Source organism: Manacus candei, unplaced genomic scaffold, assembly GCF_025592945.1.
Source record: "Manacus candei isolate 608988 ecotype Guabito, Panama unplaced genomic scaffold, ASM2559294v1 h1tg000015l, whole genome shotgun sequence".
NCBI lineage: Eukaryota > Metazoa > Chordata > Aves > Passeriformes > Pipridae > Manacus > Manacus candei.
The window spans coordinates 9,758,426-9,777,515 of NW_026138063.1; the positions used below are offsets into that span (position 1 = coordinate 9,758,426).

The window sequence follows — 19,090 nt, forward strand, 5'->3', positions numbered from 1 at the left end:
CAGGAGAGGTGACAGCAAAGAAGCCCACCTGGCTGCTCCCATGGCCCAGGGCCTGGAGCTCACAGGCAGAGCTGTACAGGCTTGGTAAAGGCCAAGCGTCCCAGTGGAGATGGTGAGGTGGCTGCAGGACTGAGCACCATGGAAACAGAGAGCTGTGATGGAACCCACAGCACCTGGGAGCACAGTCCAGCCCTGCTCCCCACCATGGAGCTGCCTCCCTTCAGCTGCCAGGCCACCCACCATGGGAGCACAGGAGCAGGACGGTGCTTCCCACAGGATGGGGCCACCCCCCACTGCAGAGCCATAGGGTGATTAGTTGTGCCAAGGGAACACAGCTTTACTGAGAGACACTCCCATCTGCAAGATACTACACTGCCCTGTTGAGGGGATCAGACCTTCCCTTGAGCCTTACAGTGAGTTACCCAAGGTATCTGGTCATTTGTCCTCACACCAAATACATTTTTGAATTTAAAAAAAAAAAAAACAGAATAAAATGCCAGAAACGAAAAGAACTCAAGCCACTTGGATGGCTTTGGAAAGAGTGTCAAGTGAAATAACATCCTGCAGCATTTGATTTTATTGCAAAAGCTGGGACAAATCTTGTCACCTTGACAGACCAATATTCAAGGCCTTGAGCTAGAATGGCCACAAGCCCCATGTGACACAGAGGGAGTCAGTGATTCCATGTTTTACTACTACAGGGTTTTTTTAATAGTCTCATCCATCATCATACGTTGGGACAAAACAATTCCACCTTAACCATATCCAAAAGTGCACAGACGTCTGGACTAATACTCAAAACAAACCTGGACTCCAACACTGAAAAAATGTCCCAAGAAAATAACGGTACATCGCAGCACTTGTGATATTTATCTGGAACAGGAGAATGTTTTGGAGATAATTTGCTTTACCTGCTATCTGAAGCAGCTCAATGGCATTTTCCTGCCAAGGTAAAATCACTTCACATGCAGGAGAGAGCACAGCAGCCCACGCTCTGGGCATCACCAGCAGGACACGGAACCATTACTATTTCTCTGCTCCTTCCCAGCACAGTCGGGGTGACAGGGAGGCCTTCGGAGGGGACAGTGTCAGGTTGGTGACCACCAGGTGGCAATCACGACACAGAAACACACCCCCTCCCCAAGGGGACCTCCAGGGACTAACACGTTGGCCCTGTGCAGGTGGCCACCCTGGGTGGCCAGTGCCACCACCAGATTCTTGGCCAGGGCATCCCACTTCTCCAGCCACACGTGGTCACTGTGAAGACCAGACTGTGCCATTAACTGTGCTTGGAAACCTGGTGCTGAACTTCCCAAGGCAAAAGGAAAGCTGAGGAAGGTGAATGACGTGGGAGAGTTCAGCTGCAGGATGGAGAGTACCTAGCAACACCCAAGGCATCCAGGGGACATGACTGCCAACTAAGCAGGGAGTTTCCCTTGTCCCACTTCCAGCAGACAGTGCAGGGTGATGAACTACAGGCTCTTTGTCCAGACACCTTCAAAACCATGGTGGTGATGCTGCCAAAGAGGTATTATGAATTTTGTGGGCAGAACTACAGGGTGCACCAAAACGTTCAGAAAACCAAGCATGTAATGAGCTACAGATCAGCTGCTTTTCCCTCCTTCAGGCCATACAAGCAACACAGTTCATAAACAAGGTAACATGGTTTAAAAACAAGCTTATAAATGAGCCCAAAAGTAAACAGAAACTTTTGGGACCTTCAAGAGGTTTCCTTGTCTTTCCGTGTTTAAACGAGCATTATTTATGGCTAAAAACAATAAAGGGGTCACCAAGGTACTGTGCCCCCATCTCCACAAGGCACTTACTGAAGTGCAACCGACTCCCAGAGGAAACAGCTACGGTATGAAGACAATCATGGACATTTTCTTTCCTGACAACACCCTTCACATCTTGGAAACGACCAAACCAGAGAGATGAGAATATCCAATGTTGTCAGAAACACAGAGTAAAGACACACACATTAGCCAATAAAAAAAGATATTAACCCATCCTCCTAATTTCCCCTGTTCCTGCTGAAAAGGGGGGTTGCTCATGACAAGAAGCCAAGCAGTACAATCACCCTCCAGTCTTTTCTCAGCTGGAGTCAAAGAAGACAAAGCAAATCTCTGCCAGTAAGAAACTTAGTCACAGTGAAGTTCACAGCACAGCCAGCCCCTAGTTAAGTGGGGCTCAAAGAGAGGCCACTGCAGTTCATGCACTGCAGTTTAACAAGGAAACACTGAGTGACTTCACGGCTCATGTGGCTCTCGAGGAGTACATGTGAAACTTGATATTACTGGGCAGACAAAGTAGCTACAGCTGATAACAAACTTAAACTCTGGGAAACAGGGACTTCAGTTTAGTTTACTTTTAGTTCAAGTAAACTCAAGATCTGTCTAGTGTCAGATCTGCACCAACATACCTTCTCTTAAAAATGTTTTCTGTAAGTTTTAAGTTTTACTAGTAGTTTGAGCTGAGGACTCTGAAACCTGCAGTGATGATAGTGTATATCACCTGTGCTATCCCATCAGAATTGTTTTGCAAGGGGAAGAGCAAAGCTGGGCTTTATGCCCAACCCCCACTAGTGCACATGGACCAGAGACTACACCCAGGTCCCCATCACCTGTTTAAATTTGACCACAGTACTGCCATAGGTCAGAATAACCAACTAAGTCAGGACTACTTAGTTTTCCCCAAGATAATTGAATAGATTTATCAATGTCCATTCTTACTGAGACCCACTCAATAGAAACAGTGTGGCCACTCCAGCCACAGCTTGGCACACTGCACCTGTTCCAAAGAAAAGAGTGAAAATGCTGGAAACTAGTCTTCCTCATGGAGAGGCAAAATGAACCTGCAATCTGGATCCAGCCCAGCATAGGCCATTTGTGTAGCCCTGGCTTAAATCTCTTCCTTCACGGCAGTGCCTGCAATTTGAACTCTGGACAGCAATGACTCTACAGTGCCTGATGAAACACACAGAGTGTAACACCCTTCTCATATGCTTCAGGAGGGAATGAATCTTCTCTTGAATTCTAGTATCCTTCCTTGAAGCAATGTGACTTTAAAACCACAACAATCTGCGACTTCTTTCTACTTCTTATCAGTAAAGGTTTACAAACTAAAGATAAGCCTCACAGCTACTGATCATCTTCCTCTGGCAGAAGTGAAATGCCTACACACTGTGTACTACTCTTAAACACACAGAGGAAAGACAGGAAGGCTGCCAGCACCCCACGGTGTTTGTGCTGGTCAGGCTCAGCACGTGTGTGTGTGTGTGTTCCCTCTAGAACACGTGCTGGTTAATGCTGGCACGTGCCAGCACACTGAGGCAAGCACTGGAAGAAACTAACACTTTGTAGCCATGAGTGATGAACTATTCTTCATCTCATCATACTTTATCCAATAAATACCAGAGGGATACAAGGCAAGTGTCTTGTTAATAGATTTCTGTCTCTATTACTTGTATTACATTAAGTGAAATCTAGAATTCTGACTAGAAATCTCAGTCATCTCTACTTCCAGGGGCAGCCACGTACCCTGTTGCGAAGTTGCTGTCTTCTTTCCAGTCCACGATGCGACAGATGAAGAGTTTCTGTGAATATCCCTCAGGCCTGGTCACGAAGTCTGGAGGACAATCAGCCAAGGGCACATAAACCCTGGGCACTCTGTGGTCCACAGGTGAGAACATGGCACACCTCTTGAAGAGTTCACTGTTCCTGTCTGCCAGAAGTTTGATGAAACCTGTAGCTGCTCGGGAATGCTTCTTTTCCAAAATATAGACCACCTAGGAGAGGCAAAAGTTTCTACAGTTAATACCTTCAGAGAAAGTTATTTTCTTTAACAGAATAGGGATACACAGAGGCTTAGCAGAGTATCTGGAAAAGTCACAAGGTCTATATCTTATTGCCCTATGTGAATGTGTGTGTGCATTTTTTAACTGAGTACCTATTTACAATGCATTTTCCTTGCCATCTTGCTCATGGCTATAGAGGAGCTAAGTGCCTTCCAAGTGCTAGCTCTCTGCAGCAATTTTCTTGATTACAGAACAAAACCAGACAAGAAGCAGATGCTTCCAAATGCAGGGAATTAGCCACAAAATACAAGCAACTCCTGTAAAATCTTTCATTTGTATCCTCGGCCTGTGATTCCAACAGTCAGCACAGAACAGGCCAGTCCAAAAACGGTGCCGCTGGCGGATCCAATGCTAACCACAGGAAAGGATGTGCTGTTGGGAATTTGGCAGTTCTCCCCTCCTCTCTGTGCTTTCTGAAGTTAGGGGTTATTTTACCTTTATACAAGATGGCTTTGAAAAGAATAATAAATTACAATATCACTAAATAATTGTTCCAGAGAGGTGTTCATCCAGGCTATATTTTTGTAGACCATAATAAATCACTGGATAACAGAAACATTATAGTCGATTTCCTAAGCTTATACTGAAGAGTCCTTCCAAAAGGTCTCAGGAGCTGCACCTCTGCACAATTCTGAGTGCTGGAATTGCCACATTGGATGAGACTGGAGCAGCCCAGCCAACAACAGGGACCAGAATCAGAGACTGTAAGGGAAAGCAGAAGACGTGGAAGAGACCTGACCCAGTCTGACCCAGCAGTCTCCTTTTCTGGTCTCTTAACATTTATAGATTGACTCAAATCTTGAATCAACAGCACTAGCAGCCTTTCCAAAGTCTGTAAGAATTAATTCTGACAACTTTGGATATCCTGACACTCATATTAGTATCCAATCTTTTTCCTGAATCTTGCTAAGTAATTTTGCATGACAAACAAAGGGAATTTAACCTAGGATAATTGGTAAAAACAACAAGTCACTTGATTTTTATCAGATCAGACAATTACTCTCTTTGAAATGGGGAACAAGACTCAAAGATCAACAGATGGAGACTACAGGGAGGCCAGGGCTGGTCTCCTTCAGCCTTTGGGAGCACACACGTGCTTGCTTGTCACTCTTTGTGGAGTTACCTTGGCCGTCCTTTGGAGAAACTCATCTGGGAGAAGCCTGGGATCATTCACCTTGGGTCCATCATCTTGCTTTGTTCTGTGCATACCACTGATCCCAGCTGCCTTTCCTGCATCAAACACACACAACAGTTACTGTAGAACATTTCCATGACAAATTCATGTTGGGCCTTTCCTATAAACTACAATACAAGGTGCATGTAGTAGACTTATTTGAAAGGAAGATCTCTGAAGTGATAGAATTGCCAAGAAAGAAGTAATTATTATTTCTCTAGACTACAACAGACAGCAGATATATGTTCACTTACCATGTACATCTGCTGAAAACCAACAAAAATCAAAATAAATCCCAGCTTTGTAAGGAGGACTATACCAACCATAATACATGAAATTGTAGAACGCACATTCTGTTTACTAAATACTGAGAATTACATTAATTTCCTGGCATTTCTTAGCTGAAGCCATTAACTTACATAAGCAATTCTTTAAGTACATACATTCATTTAATATTCAATTTCCTTTAAAAACATTATGTAGGGTTATAAAATGTATGTTTATCTTTGAAACTGAAACCATAACTAGTGAGCTGACCCTCTTCAGCTGTGGACCAGGATTATGAAAAGTCTTATAAAAGTAATCGCTGCATATGACCAAGAGCTCCCTTCTCCTGAAATCTCTGGACCAGATACTGATAATATTAAAATCAAGTGTCAACTAATTTCTAGTTTGAAATTTTCAAATATTCAAGTATGTGACTTTGGGCATATTTGCTACACATGGTTGGCATTTAGTGTTTACAAACATCCAAAGCAATCTTTGCCATGGAAAAGGCTGGATTTGGTCCCTTCTTGAGTTGCCTCCCTGTTGAGTGCCTGTGGTTACTGCTGTGCCAGCATTTTTCGGATGGAAGCATCCAAGTGCTCTTGTCTGGAGCACTCGTGGAAGATGGCTGCCTTTTTCCATTTGTATGGCAATCACATCCATCTCAAGCACATGTGCTAAAATCAGGCCTTGAGTGTTCAAAAGAAATTTTGCTTTCCTAAGGAGAGACTGTGGCACCGACTGCCAGTTCCAAGGGACGTAGCTGTCACTGTTTTCCTTAGAAGACAAGAGATAAAACAAGATTTCACTGAGGGCTGTGCTCCAGCAGGCCAACAGTGCTCGCCCATGTGAGAAAGCATCCAGGAGAACTGTGGTGACACGCAGACCCTGGCCCCCAGATGACACCCATCTGTCCCACAGAGACCCTCGAAGGAGGCTGCTGGTGACATGACGGATGGAGGGGCTGCGGGAGGGGCTGAGCAGTGCTGGGATGTTGGGATCAGTGCTCGGGGGAGCCAGGGGGAGCAGGAGGGGCAGCAGCTTCCCCGAGGGGAACGGCTGTGCACCACCATCACCAGGGCACGTTCACAGATGGTCGTGGAACAGCCTGGGCTGCCTTCGGGCAACGTTATCCCAGCAGTCGTTTGACAATGACAAACTCTGGTTCTCACATGCTGCTAATTATTCCCAGCTTTGCCTTCTGATACAAAGCTCTTCGCACTTTGTTTCTCCCCAGAGATCTTTTTCTAAGTGATTTTACTTTTATTTTATCTTTATTGACATGCTAGCAAGGCTGAGGGGAGAATGAACAGGTATTCAGGGGTTTAAATAAAAATGAACTTTCCTTAAAAAGCACCAGTAATAGAAGCAGAAAAAACATTTCTCTTTTACTTCTACTGAAATGAACTCAGACTTACCACAACCAGCATTACTAAGGGATAAAACCGTCCAGAGTTTCACAGTGACAAACAAGTTGGGGGGGAAAAAATGCTTGGATAATCATAAGCAGTTTAAAAAGTGGGGATACCCAGGTTACCTCATCTGCTTACCTCCTCTAAGGTTTCTGCCAGCTAAAGGTCATACCAGGCAATCATTTAGCAAAGAATAAATGCAAGGAGCCATTTTGTTTTCTTATAAATTGTCAAGAGATCAGTTAACAGTTTATGGTGTGCCAACCATAAAGACAGCTTGGACAAAGAACAGGATGATCTGGAACAAAGAAACACTGGTAGGGCCAGAGGACAAGGGGAGGTTGGGAGCCTTCCAAAGGCTAGGCCTCCAGGCACACCTGCCACAAGCCCAGGGCTTTACTGGAGTGAACTCTCCCCAGGGAACAGCACATACTGGTTGGAAGAGAAGCCAGATCTAAACGTGTTTGGGGAAAAAAGAAGGAGCTGATTCACTCTTTCCCAGTGCAGCAGAACAGCAGCAGTGACTCAAGGTCCAGCAGGCATGAATGAAAAAAGCACCCGGAGTCACGTGAGGAACATGCCCTTGTTAACACTGCCTTCTTTCCACTTATCCCTCCAACTCCCAGTGCTCCAAAAAGCCACTTGGAAATTTTCACTGAAGCAGCTTTCCCTGTCAAAAAGAAGCCAGCAGTGATGTCCTTGGGAAGTATCACACAAACACGTGCAAAAGCACAGAAGCACCAGGACGCAGCTGTCACAGAGAGTACAGCAAATGGGAAAGCAGGCCTTCCATTGCCTGGGATAAAAAAACATTCAGGGCTGGGGCACTGCTCCCCATCCTGCTGAAGATGAGCCCCATGTGAACCCAGTACAGATACCAGAAAACATCTAAATTCCCACTGTGACACATGGTAGAATTTGCCTTTTCCTTCACAGCCAAAATCAACCAGGGGCCTCTGGTTGGCTAGAGAGTATCTTCTTCTTCAGTGGTCTCTCCAATTTCAGCATCCCTCCCCAAAAATCCTGGGATTACTAGAGACTCGCACAGACAGAGTCTGGGATCTACAACTATTCCATCAACAAAAAGAAAGAAGGAAGCGAATCCCAGCCAACTACTACTTCTTACACATCTTTTTTAATCACCTTCAGAATCTGAAACGTCATCACACACATTTACTAATGGGGAATGTTCATGAAACAAAGGATGGGGAAGAAGAGACATGAGAAACTCTGTACTCCTGGAGCCAGGAGATGTGGACTTCTCTATAGCTTGTAGCTGCTCCCTTGGTAGTCAAAATTCTCTTGATACCAGGGCTACATCTAATGCTCAGAGGTCTACAATAGCAGAGCACCAGAAATAAGGATTCCCTGCCACAAAATCTTCAGCTCAGAAAGGACAACTCTTGATAGCCAAGGTCCAGCTGGCTCAGTTGTGAAATTACTGCACAGAAAGCTCAGTCACAACAGCCACAATCTGCCATGAGAGTCTGGTAGCCAAGTCCCCTGAATACACCTCTGACAGTCCCTCTCCTTCATTGCACATCCTCCTTCCCTCTAGTGAAGCTGGAACTTGGTGGTTGGGCAGAAGGGGCAGGTAAGAGGGACCCACTGGAGACTGGCAGTCTAGAAGATCTGAGCTGGGAGACACAGACATCTCCCACAGCAGGGTAGAGGCATGGAGGCAATCCTAAAGGAGAGTTAACTTGTGAGAGGAGCAGAATTTTGAGCAGGGAAGGTGGGAAGAAACTCCTTGCATTATGCCAAACTAAAAATGAATTATTCTGACCCCTTTACTGCAGTGGTTATCCAATGACCATTCAATATTTCCACCCTGGGCAAAGACAAGTTTTCTGAGAAAGATTTACTATGTTAGCTTGGGCAGTACTTCATAAGCTTATCTTACAGTGAAAACACACTTCAGCAACCAGGATCCAGTGAAACTGCATTATAATCTCAGTGTTTTCCTTTCAGCGATTATCTGACAAACCAAAACTGTAATAGTCTTACTTAAAAAAAAATTAGGCACTAGATACAAAAAGCAACTCGAATTAGTTATGTTATTACCAATGAAGTAGATCCAGGACACTTGGAATTTGCCTCCCTCTGTAAGGGAGTTTAGGCAAATTCAATACACACTTAGATTTGCCTGACAGGCATTCCTAGGTCAAACATTATTTTATTTTTAAATCCCCCCAAATTTCCTTCTACAATTCAATTACCACGACATTAAAAGGTAGCCAAATGGACCAAAAATCATCAGACTAGAATTCTGATTACTTGTGACAGATCCAAAATTATTTTCACTAGGTTTGCATTGGTCACTGTGGAAATTTGCAATTCTGTCCAAAAAGAATACAATTAAAGATGCAATATCCACTTGCAAATGAAAATATATCACAGTTTCAGATCTCAAACACAACTTACTGAAAGAAAAAAAGAAATATCTCTCCCTGGATGGAAAAAAACAAGTTTTTTTAAGAAAACAGTTCAATGTTTGCTACTTCAGCTAGAAAAAAATATGTACTTGAGAAGCTGGGTTACTCTACATGGGAGTATTTAAGAATCCCATCAGAAGGCATTATTGATATGAAGCTTTTCAAAAAGAAAATACTGTTCTTCAGCTCAGTGCTCAGATACCAGCACAGCTGTAAACCTTTCAATGGCAAAGTCTACTACTTAACTAATGAAGCAACAACAGGTTCTCTGATATCTGCTTCATGAAGCAGTTTTCAGCATATTATGTCTTAGCACCAAATACATAAGTGGTGTAAATCAGACCAATTTATTATAAATATCTCTAGGACTGCATGGCATACTCAAAAAGGATGTGTTTTTGGAATTCTGTCTACATCAGTACACAAGAGACATTAGGAAATTAAAACTCCCTTCAACTAAAAGGTGATATTCACATGCATGCCCTGATTTGCCCAGGTTGCACTATTCTGCTACAATCTTCATTTTTAGGGACAATGAGAAGGAAACATGTTGCTGTTTAGAAGAAAGTACAAGGCCTCTTCACATTCTGCAGCTGATATTTATTGGCACAGAACAGTTTTTTCCTCCAGAACACAAACCTACCAAAAGGTAGGGAGGAAGCAAAGTGCCATTTCACTTGGTACCAGGTACTATCCAAAACTGGAATCTATTTTAAACAGGCTATAAGAAGGCTCACTTAGGAAACCGTCAAGCAAGAAGCAGTACTCTGTGAGTATTTATATCTCCAGACACTGAGCTTTCCATCTGTGATGGAGGAAAGATGGAGGTATTTCACTGTGATGAGACTGTTAGGCCAACAGCTTTGGAATTTAACACATGCAGCCTGTCCAAAATCAGCCTAACAGCTCCCGTGTGCAATGGAAGAGAGCTCTGCAGGTAAGAAGCAAAGCAGCTCCAAACCATCAGTACTCCAGAGCTGTCTCATCCCAGAGTTGTGTGTCTAATGAACAGCACTAACCTCCTTAGAGATGTTTATTTTTGAATACTCATTTAAGCAAAATCACCCTGCCACAGCTGTTCATGTCTTAACACCTGAGCTCACACACCTGCCTGCCCAAAGGCACACTGAAGACGAGGACCAGGAGACTCAGATGATTAGTATCAAGATTTTTAAAGATGCACAAGTGAGAGAGAGGAGGCCCTCAAAGAGGGAGAGAAAAGGCATTATAACAGATGTGTACAGCACAGACAAGGATCTGCAGTAACACTGAGCAAAGGCAACGTGAAGAGGTGAGTACAGCTGGCTTCCTTAGACACGCGAGGCAGCCAAGCGTGTAATTATTTACTTATATTTAGCCACCTCCACAAGGAGGGATGGAGGAGATGGCAGAATGATGAGACAAGAGTGTCACTTTTCCTTAGAATCCTCCAAGCCTGATCCACAACAAAGATCAAGATAATTTTGGGAAGCTGCCATCTACCCCTAGCAGATCCAATCACAGCTGTCTCAGTAGCCACATAACATTACTACAATCACAGCATGGGTACTCAGGGCTCCTGGCCCTCACATGTCCTTGAGAAGCTGCCAGTCAACATAGGGGTTGGAAGTTTTACTGCAACAGAATTAAACCTACAAAAAAACAGGTAGAGTTGCAGTCTACATAAATACAGTTTTATTACATTAATGGCAACCAAAATTAAAATGTTACAAAAACAATTCCATTGAGTATTTTGCCTATTTACTTAATATTTTTCCTTCCTGCATGTGCATTTGTTCCTAAAGTCTGTGTGTCCAATATTACTATTCCATGGAAAATATGCTAGCTGAATGAATCCTAATCTGTTTCATCCTGGAAATCTTGCTGCTAACAATGGCTGTACTCTGTTTATCTCCACACCCACCATTCACTCTCAGTATCGTGCCCTCTCACTTACTTGACCTAAACTTGTAATTCAAAGGAAAAACATAGGTGAACTCAGGAACATATTTTAATATGCTGAATTTAATCTAATTCCTGTTACCTAATTACCTAAGTAATTTATTTTTTTGCCATACTTAGGAAGTCATTTGGGGGTCAAGATAACTTACTAGGGAAGAACAGCATAAGGAACTTTCCCAATATTAACTTCCATTGCAGGCTTCAGCTGTGCAACAAAAGAATAACTGGAGCTTTTTCAGTCTGTAGCATTTAATCAATGCAACCGTAAAGTCCAATTTGTTCAATACCAGTAGAACACATCTCTTCAGTTGCTATACTGTTTATTCTGCTAGAAATCTATGCTCTCATTTAAGAAAAGTTATAGCAACAACCAAAAGAGCTGGATCCAGAGACCCACAAACATGAACTCAGGATAAACTAATAGAGAGCTGTCTCGAGCAGCTGAAATGGCTCCAGCTCCTCTGCTGGCTTTCCAGGCTTCAGCAGAGTGAAACTGAGCCGATTTTTGACAGTTCCACCTCAAGGATTTCTATTAAAAGCCGTGTAACTGAGAAGATTTCCTGGTGAGCTTTCACTCCGCTGTGGCCTAGAAATGTTCAGAGCTATGCAGTGGAGACGATCCATCTCCAGAAAGCTGCAGGCTAGGAAAGAATAGTGAGGACTTCTTAAAAGCACTCAGAGTGAACAGGAGCCTCTGAAAAGGAGGGAGAAGAACACTTGTTCCTTCCAGTGGCCAGTGATGTTGGTGGACTCTGAATTTGCCAGAGACTTCATGGTAGCTAAACTGAAAGAAGGGGGAACCTGAGCAGAGCAGAGGGTGAGCACGTGGTCCAGATTTTTGTCATCCTTTCCCTACCTGAGCTGGCCAAGGAGAGGAATAGTAGTAACTCTCTGAACTCTGCCTGTGCCAGTAGGAGACACTGCTAACTGCAGAAGGACTCCAGGCACCAGAGGAAGGCACAAAAGGCAGGTAGGCACCTTGTCAAGCTTAAAAGAAGAGAGAGGACACAAAAGAGGACATGAAATTACGTGAGAAGGTGCAGAAGTGCAAATCAGAGACTAAAATATATACTATAAATACATTTTTCTCCTTAGCTAGAGAGATCCAAAAACCTTTCTAAGCACTGACTCTACAGCATCATCTTGAGAAAAGAATGGCTTGATGCATTATTACACAACCCTAGCTCAACCATAGTGAAGTTACCAAATGCCTCCACCTCTGTTGAGCCAAGCAAACCTGAAATACTCAAAATACAGCCTCCAGTCAGCAGCAGTGTGGACACCAAGCAATTTTATCTTATCACTTCTGACCTTAGCAGGCTACTAGAGACTGACAGTCACATTTGACTTGAAAAAAGATTGACCAGTATCCACCTGGGAAATGCTGAACAGACAGGGAGACAGTTGCAAGTTCTGCAGCAGCTCCAGCCCAGATTCTGTTGACTCTACTCATTATCCATCAGTTATTCAGTTCATATGAGTTTACTCTGCCTATAAATGAGCTATTTCTATTCAAATTTCGTTACGTCAAGGCAGTGAGTAAGCTTTGGACATTCACATATCCAAACTCTGATTTGTACAAGGGTAGGTGTAAGTGGAAATCCTGAACAAACACAACTATCTGATCGCTGCCAGGGCAGCCAGTCCACCAGCTTGATGACTTCCACCCCGTGGGAAGCAGGATATTCTGTGTATCTGGTATAGTAAGATCTCCCATGAGAAGAGCTGAAAAAAGCCAAGCAAACTAGTTTGACAAGGATAGCTTTTGGCATAGTGACACAGTTTTACAAACTTTTATTTGAATATCTTTGTGCTAAAAAGGGCTGAGGCACTTTTATGAGTGTAGCTACCCTTCTCACTAGTGGAAGTAGCTGCTACTGTTCAATTGCTGATGTTGCTTTATCAGAGTCATCTAATTCCAATATTTAACAAGAGACAGCTCACATTTGTATGAAACTCATGACACACAAGTCTGTGTAGGGATACAGCATCGTAAAGCATTCTGTACAGAACATTTTGCACTTTTCCCAGGTTGAGAGGATACAGAGAGGTTTTAATTTTTATTACATATCGAAATAGAGGATAAAGAAAATCCTTCTACTGCAGTGAAAAGTCACAGAAATAATGTATTCTAGCTCAGTACTAAGTGATAAGATAAAAGTTACATGACCTCTGTTGCAGTAGTCAATGTGAATGAGGATTAAGGAAAAGAATTATAGGCCTAGCAAAGGTCATGTGAACTGGTGGATGACTTCTGTGGATAGCAGTGACAGAGAATAAGTTGGGGTCTCAGGGTAAAACACAGAGGACTTGCATGTCAGTACCAAGCACTACAGAGTATTAATTTTTTTCTGTGTATACACCAGTGTTCAGAGTCGTGTCAGGATGCTACTGCCTTGTTCCCTGCCTGCATTTCAACGAGACACAGAAACACCAGAGAGGGTTTGAAGGACACCACTAAGGGAGCTGAGAAACTTTCTTCAGGGTGCTCGTTCTTACTGTCTTTGTAAGGAAAAAATACAGAGAGAAAGTTTATTCAGCATGTAAAGACATTTACACTTGGAAATAGAGCTGAAAATGCAAGAGGAAAGAAATTTTAAGCTTTGCGATCAAAGCTTAACATTCAGACAATTTAACTTTGGAACAGGACAATATTGCTCCTTGTGTAGAACAGTGTGATGGGGAATAAAGTGGCTCGTCACTTCCTACACCAGAGACTTTTCTGAGGATAATCTTTAACCCAACGTCTTTGCAAGGAGAGTCCAGAAAAGCGGAGCAAACTCGTTTGACCAGAACTACTTCTGGTAGAGTGACACCAGTTATGAACTTCTATTTAAATATCCTTGAGCAAAGCAAGACTGCCGCACTTTTATGGGCACGAGAACTTTCAGAAAGTACATGGGCTGAGAATTAGGCTGAATGTGAAGGTCTCTTCCCTCCTGTGGACTTCTCTCTTGCTTATCCCATTTTTTCTGGGATCTTAGGAAGAGAAGGGCAGGAAGCACAGCTCTCATAACAGCAGCACTTAGTGAAGACAGATCCAACATCTGAGTCTCAGCCTGCATACTTGTGCATAATAACAATTTCTACCAGTTTACCCTAAGCCCCAAGGAGGCACAGGAAGTCCAACGTACAATGACTTCAGGGAAATTCAGTCCCTCAAATCTGGGCCATAATCAGCGTACACAACGTTTCATGCTTCAGAGCTTCTCACAGCAAGGGCCAATCCCAAAATTCTTTGCTCCAGCATGTAACTAGAGATGGAGGGGTGACTGTGCCCTGAAGAGGAACAGAGCCACGACCAGGGATGGGACATAGGCCAGAGTAGAAAAGACATCAAAACAGGCTGCACTCCCAGCATGACCCAGAGTGCTCTTATTCGAATGGCACATCTACTTTTATTCTTCATGGTTCATTCTGACCATCAGCAGCAGAATAAATGAGCCAGCAGAGAAACTGCACAATTCTACGTCAGAAAGGACAAAAGGCATCTTGCAATTGAGAGCAGCAATTTGCAGAGCTTGTGTTCATGCACAAAGATTTGAAAACCATCTCAACACAGTTCTGGGGTTTTTGCCCAGAATAAGCAAAATTTACTTTTGATTCTATTACAGTAGTTACCAATATTTTTCACCTCCAGAAATCTGGTGGATTTCTGGTTTAGTTTTAATTTTGGGCAGGTCTTATATATATATGGGTCCTTTTAAACATACGTACACATATACACACATATATGTATGCAAATACATACATAAAGTGCTCATGGGAACATAATAAACTGTTCCCTGATTTTATTTCACTTAATATAATATTCTTGATGGCAATTTGGTCCAGCTTGAAACCTTCAAAAAAAACCTTCCAAAAAAGGAAGCAAGCCCATCACAAGTGTTCATTTGCAAGTTGCGCTGGCCATGGAAAATTCCTCCCGCTCCCTCCTGTGCATAAGGCCATGCAATGGGGTTATGTGACAAACCCTGCAAAGGGAAAGCAAGTAAAGCACTGGGTTTGGTGGGTCAGGAAGAAAACTCCTCATGGGATCCCAGCTCCCATCCACCTTTCTGTTTTGCTGCAGTAGTTGTTTCCAGCAGAAAGGATGTAACATAAAAGGCTGGTTAGCTGGAAAGGAAAGTTCAACAGGCAGCACCAGCCAAGCAGCTTTCCCAGGAGAGGCCCACGTTACACAGGGAAGGGCACCTCCACTCACCACAGTCCAACTCTGCAAGGCTCTCTGCCTCCTGATGCTGGCACCACGTTCCAGTGGATGGCCTTAGGAAGTCCAGCAGATACTGCCCTCTAAGGTTAAGTTCTGCCTTGAAAAAGTGTATGTTTGGTCCTTTTAAAAAAGCATTTTGAGCCACACCTGTGAAGGCTGTGTTTGGCAAGATTTTTTCTTTTTTCATGACAGTTATCAGTGATGCTAGAATAACTATAGCTGTTTTCCAGGCAAGACTTAAAATCTGGATAACTGATGATATGAGAAATTGCATGAAGGACAGGAAACAAGCCAAAGCAATCATCAGCTACTCAAAAACACCTTCAGAAAAAGCAGCATCGTAAACTTTATATGTACAAAAAAAGGAGGGCATTAAAAAGCAGAGAAAGAAGAAACTAGGGAAAACTCCATATGGGTTATATGGCCAAAGAAGCTGAAGCAAGTATTAAAAGAGGTGATAGTAAAATACAAACTCAGCAGAAATCCAACTGGCACATCCACACCAGCAACAAGACTTGTTAAGGATGAACACAGAAAGGCCTTGAAGACAAAAGAAAACAGCTGGGTTAGGCAACAGCAGTGGAAAAGTAAGTTGGATTTCAGCTGTACAGACAATAAGCTGATCTCACATTTGTCCTACAAACATTCTCCAAAGACAGAATCAAATGGCAAAATCCACTCAGACGGCACAGATTTTGAGAGATGACTTGATAACCTCAGCATAGGTCACTCCAGAGCATCTCGAGGAACTCAAGGAGTAACTCTCGTCAACTCTTTACACTAAAGCACAGTCACACAGCTGAAGTAAAATACTGGCTCAAGCCTGTATTTGTTTTAGATGCTGGTATCAAACTAGAATGTACTTCTCTGAAGTTTAATTTGTCATTGCTATCAGAAGCAACAAGGCTGCAATAGACACGACAGGTGACTCAGGAGCATTTCTGGAGATTCAAAATTGTTGAGTCAAAGTGGCTCAAAGGTGTCCAAAACTGCAAAAGTGGTTAATAACCACTTGCGTAAAACATCCGCAGAGAAGGTGAGTAACTCCCAACTCGAGCCCTGTGCTGGAAAGGAACAGAACGAGATGTGAGTTGCTTCACATACCTTGGCAGGAACTCAAAGACAGTGGAGGTACCCAGAAGGAAAGAGCATCACAAACTGGTGAGGTGGCAGCTCCATTCATGAGCTGAAACCAATGTTTTGTCATAAAAACTACAACACTTGCATTCAAATGTTATTTCCAGCCTTATTAACAGATGGGTGTGAAAAATGGAACTCTACCAACAGTACAGGCAGGAGTTTGTGCATCTTCAAAAGAAAACTCTCAGGAAAACACAAGGTATTAAATAGGACAGCTTTACAGCCACCAGCAAGATTTGTCAGACTCCAACATCTACTTATGTCCTGAGTTGCTGCCATTTTTTCTGGACAACTGGGGCATGCAACAGGAACACACCAGAATATCTGCCCTGGCAAATTTTTCATGAGCAGCTGAAGGCACATGTTAAATGTGCCAATTGTCAGAATCCTTTCAACACACAGTTCTTCAGGAGGGGATTTAGTACTAGAAAGGACATGCAAAGAGCAGCATAAGCATAGTTTGGGACAGGGGAGCCTATTTTATTTTGCCCTAAGCAACACTTGATGGCTTGGATGGAATTCAGATTCAGAATAAAATAGGTTTGCCTTCAAAACAGATCGCATAATTGGCTTTAGGTTTTAGTGCAATTTTCTTTTTAAATGGACCAAATCTTTAAGTTGCTCATAACTCAACTGTTTGAAAACAGCAACAAACCTAACTGCCCCCAAGGAAATATATTCTTATCCCCAAACTGAGACACATAGATTGGCCAGCCAAGCTGCAATGAAGGAAACTGCTACAGCACCATCTTGACTTAAACAGCAACCAGCAGCCCCCAGACAGCCTTGAAAATTGCAAATCTAAAGGTGTGACTTCTGTTTCACAGATTTGCTTTGTACCAATCAAATCTACATAAAACCCAGTCATTAATATCCACTCAAAACTACGAAGGCAGTTTCGCAGAAAGGGACAGAAGTGATAAGGCATTAAGCTTTTATGCCTGCATTTTATATCTCACAGCAAAGCAAGGCAACCAAGTAATACTTCAACAGTTTGCTCAAATAAAGGCTTAAATCAGCAATCTGATCTACTCACCCTTTTCACTGGTATCCGGGGAAAGTTTCTTAATGCCATCAGACAACATATCCTGCAAGTGGTCTTGTCCATGCTCTGCATCATTATCATCAAATTGCGCTTCTATAATGACATCCGGACTTTTAGCATCGCCTTTCGCTGCCTCTTGAGGAATGCAAGTCCCCAACATATCCTCAGGGACATCTGATTCATGTGTGACTTCTGTTTCTTTGTCACTACCATCTGGCTTTATTACCTGAAGGAGTAGGGGATTAAAAATACAGAGGCAAGCTAAATCACTGGACTGAAGAAAGAAAACATTATCTTTCCTTTTTCATCTGCATCCCCGAGGAGCTGACAGTGAATTGTGGGTGGCTGGTGGCACACTGCAATTGCCATGTAATTAGCCACAGATATTGCACAATCAAAAGAGGTACCTCACCAGGATAAAGATGGGAACGGCATGGCTTTTGCAATACCTCAACTGTGACAATAATGTATCCAAAGCGTATCTAGAGCATAACCATACAGTTCCTGCCAAGCCTCTAATCAGCTCTGTAGAAGTTCTGAGTGAGCACAGGCAGGGAGGAAGATACACTACAATTCAATGAGTTCCTTAGACCATTGTTCACCAAGAAACACTAATCATCCTGGGACTTCCCAAAACTCAAGCAGTTCCCGGTGAATTCTGGGATCGTGTCAAAACACATCTCCAGGAAAGCTCCCCAACACATAATCAGGAACAGACTGAAAAAGCACAGACCAGAGAACACGGTGCCCTGTGACCTGCAGGGGAACTGGACTGTGGCAGCTTGGTAAGGTACCAAGCTTTACATTTATTTCAGGCCATGGTCTTTTTGTTAAAGGCACTCAATTATTGTCGCTACTTATACAAATCTCCCAATTAAATTACCAAGAGGAATGAACTCAAATAAAGTACAAATTAATTAACTATTAACTAACTGATAATTCAGATAAGTAACTATGACTCTTGTTACAAATTTGGCCCCACTTTAGTGCAGCAATGGCACAAGGGAAGGAGAGACCACACATGTAATCACATCAGGCAAAATCATGAAGAGCCAATGTCCCATTAAAGCAGACAGCAGATCTGGATGGCATCCCTCATTGCATGTGACTGCTCCATCTCAGGATATAATGACCAAAATGGTTAATACCTTGGGTATCAACCCTAGGCCTTTATTAGCATCCTTCATTCAACCAACACCGAATTGCAAAGAGCCACCTGGCCAGGGAACATAGATCCAGGTTTTAGTTACAAAAATGTTTAAGTTTCACTCAAGCTGCGATACTTCAGAGCAAGATGCAAATCAGCACAGAATAAGAAATAATCTACTAAACATTAAAATCACAAAGAAACTGGATGACTCCATTCCAATGCCCTCCTGGTCACTGAGCTCCCCTCCAGCTGGTGCTGGTGTTTGCCAGGCAGGTAATTTCCCAAGGATGCTCCTCCAAGGTCCCTGCTCCTCAGCATCACTGCTCCTCAACCCAGTACATGACAGCAGCAACTCATGTCACCAGCAAGGCAATGAAAGGCCCTTTAGAAAATGCAATAAAACAAGAAAAACAACTTTCTGGTAACATACTTTATCTGATCTATATAGACGCTAGAA

General features: G+C 43.1%; 1 protein-coding gene across 5 annotated transcripts in view; it reads right to left on the reverse strand.

Annotated features, from left to right (window-relative positions):
• Window positions 1–19,090, reverse strand: part of DIS3L2 (DIS3 like 3'-5' exoribonuclease 2) — a 181,692-nt gene that overhangs the window by 107,157 nt on the left and 55,445 nt on the right. For all 5 annotated transcript variants that reach the window (XM_051781609.1, XM_051781608.1, XM_051781610.1 and 2 more), the window contains 3 exons: window positions 17,475–17,709; window positions 4,980–5,086; window positions 3,540–3,787 (listed from right to left, as the gene is read on the reverse strand). In XM_051781609.1, coding sequence (XP_051637569.1) covers window positions 3,540–3,787; window positions 4,980–5,086; window positions 17,475–17,709 — 590 coding nt within the window. The remainder of the gene's footprint in view (window positions 1–3,539; window positions 3,788–4,979; window positions 5,087–17,474; window positions 17,710–19,090) is intronic.